This window comes from Opisthorchis viverrini (assembly GCF_000715545.1).
Source record: "Opisthorchis viverrini unplaced genomic scaffold opera_v5_21, whole genome shotgun sequence".
In the NCBI taxonomy this organism is placed as follows: domain Eukaryota; kingdom Metazoa; phylum Platyhelminthes; class Trematoda; order Opisthorchiida; family Opisthorchiidae; genus Opisthorchis; species Opisthorchis viverrini.
The window spans coordinates 2,760,563-2,763,224 of NW_008751677.1; the positions used below are offsets into that span (position 1 = coordinate 2,760,563).

Here is a 2,662-nt window from a genome sequence, read left to right on the forward strand (position 1 = left end):
CGGCAGCTACAACACTGTAAGACGAGTACGCGGTTACTACAGTTGACAATGATGATGATGGTCGGCAATGTAGACCCGACCTCAGCATCTAGCCTGCTGTGCCTACGGTTGGACAGCCTGGCAGTATCTCGGCACTCGTTTTTCCTTCGGGTGACATGGCAGACTAGCATCGAACGGGTGCTGTAGCTGAACCGTTTTTGCTGAACCAGTGCCTGATGGCCACGGTGCGTGAGTACGCCCGTTTCTTTTCATAAGTGGAGCAGTGAAGCACTTTCTGTTGGTTGCGGTGATGAGACGATCCCGGAGTGTCTAGATCCATTCTAGCAGCATGAAAGGTGAAATTCAGATAAGAATTTCTCATTGTGTACGCCAACTAATCCTCCTGCGGTAAGAAGCGACATGCAGTAGTTATAGTGGCTTTTTTGCGATCAATAATTGTAACGCATCAGGGGCTCAACTAAGTAAAAAGGGGACTGCAACTTTCCAGTTAGCTGTTTTGATACACTGGAACGAATAAGTTCACCTACGTCCAGGCATTGTAAACATATATCGCGTGAGGTCCGGCTAGTACTACAGACAGATGACCGCCCCTTGACAGAGGAATAGGTTGCTTCAGAAACGCACACTGACCATGTATTCGATCAGCTACCAGATCTACAAAAACGGAGTTTCACTGTCGGACCAAATTGATTGCGTAGAGGCCGAGTCGCTCCACATCGTTCTTCACCGTATTGAGTCATACAATCAATGGCTTCAAACAATTTCCTTCCAATAAGCAAGTGCAGTTGCTTGGACCCAGATTTTCTTGCGCAATCTTATTAACCAAAGCCGTAACTCGATGCGCGAATGAAAACGCTCCCATGATGGAAAATACACGTTTATTCCGGTCAATAAAATTGGAGCTAAATAACGGTAAAAAAAGAGCGCCTCGAATGGTATCTGGATGGACCCAGTAGTTATGAAGGAGGAATTTGCCACAATGTATAAGATCAACTCCCGAGATAGACAGAACCTGAGAAGAACCGATGAATCAAAAAATAATCTTAAGTACTCAAAACACGAAGTCAGAAATAAAACGTTCCTTTCTAACTTGGTCTGTTTCATCCACGTAGACACTGACAACGGAGATAGTTTGACCTATGGTCCCAGTTCGACTACACAGTTCGGCCATACTACGCATACCACCTTTGACTTGTTGAACTCCATGGGAAAATCCAGCGCGCATTTTTTGAGCTGCCGCAGAACTCTGACTTCGTAGATTGGCTACACTTTTGGCAGATTTGGCACGAAGACCGCGGAATTCCCCCCGTAACACCTTGACACCATGACCAACATCCCGACGCAATCGGCTTCTGAAAGCTTCTAGGTGCTCACGAAAATGTGCAGGGTCAGGACTTTCAACAGCACGTGCTAAGTCGGCGAGAGCGTCCCGGTATTCTTCAGCTAACTTTTCATTTGAAACTATGAGCTTGACGTCCGCACTGCTAGGTCGTTGCTTGGAATGTAAACAAATTGAATCAACGAGCAGCTGAGTGCTGTTTAAAGAGCCATCAAGACTTTCATGGGAAGGTCGAACTTTGATCATACAGTCTCCAGAGCGAACATATACATAATCAGATGACATAGACGTAGCCTGCCGATCGGTGCCTGCGACTTCCTGTGCAACTTGGTGTGTTCCATGAGAATGAGGCATCAGTGGCTCATGAGCATCAAGAACTGGTACAGTGGATGTTCCGGGAATAACTTGAGAAAATGATTCCGATTCCGTCGCGCAAGGAGGCACTTGGGAAAGAAGTTTGATCTCGCCATCAGACGCTATCTCACCGAATGGCACGTCACCCGGCGCATACTGCTTGACCTGATCAGGTGGGAAAAGGCATTCTGCGAAATGAACGGCACGACAATTGTTACAAAACCAATAGGTGTACGGCTTCAAACAAATGTTGCAGAATCGACCAGTAGACACGTAACGCAACGATCCTTCGTTCAGATCATACGTTGTGTTGACTTCTTCGGTTTTCTCCTGTGAGGACTCTCCATCCACTTCGGGAACGGGAATTACGCCAATAAACGTCTTTCCACCGTAAGCAAACGGAGGTTGTGGACGGCGCATGCATCGAGTTTCGCTGCAGTAGCGGATAGTGCCGCCAATTATGCCAATTAACAATAGCACCAACATGGCTCCATATCCGTAGCACAGAGAAAGGTAATATACCTGCTCGGAGTACATACTCGAGAATACCTGAAGGAAGACCGGTTCCGAAACTGTCAACCCAAAAGCAGAGCGAACCACACAATACCATTGTCCAGCCAGGTGACCTCGGGCGTTTTCTACACGAATTTCGCTCAAGGCACTCATAAAAGAAATGCGAAGAACAGTAGGAGCTAATATGGGCTGCACGAAATAGGAATATGAAACGGTACTGTCGTTCGAGCTGGATGAACCTGGGGCTATAACACCAATTGGGGTGAACCAGAGTAGCTCAGTTTGAAAATTGGATTGCACTGTACAATTAAGAGTTAGACTTCCCCCTGCGAGAACAAAGAATTTGGAATGGTTTTGGGCAGTGGCACTGGTCGAAGCAGTGACAGACATTATAGGGGCACAGGGTTGGGGCCAAATCCTACAATTTGAGAGGCCGACGAATTTTCCTTTAGTTAG

The 2,662-nt window shown here is 46.9% G+C and overlaps 1 protein-coding gene across 1 annotated transcript; it reads right to left on the reverse strand.

Annotated features, from left to right (window-relative positions):
• Nucleotides 1-1,051: 1,051 nt before the first annotated feature.
• T265_01923 (hypothetical protein) lies at nt 1,052-2,359 on the reverse strand (the record flags this gene model as incomplete). Its single annotated transcript, XM_009166049.1, has 1 exon — nt 1,052-2,359. The coding sequence occupies one exon, from the start codon at nt 2,357-2,359 to the stop codon at nt 1,052-1,054; it is 1,308 nt and encodes a 435-aa protein (XP_009164313.1).
• Between the last annotated feature and the right edge of the window lie 303 nt (nt 2,360-2,662).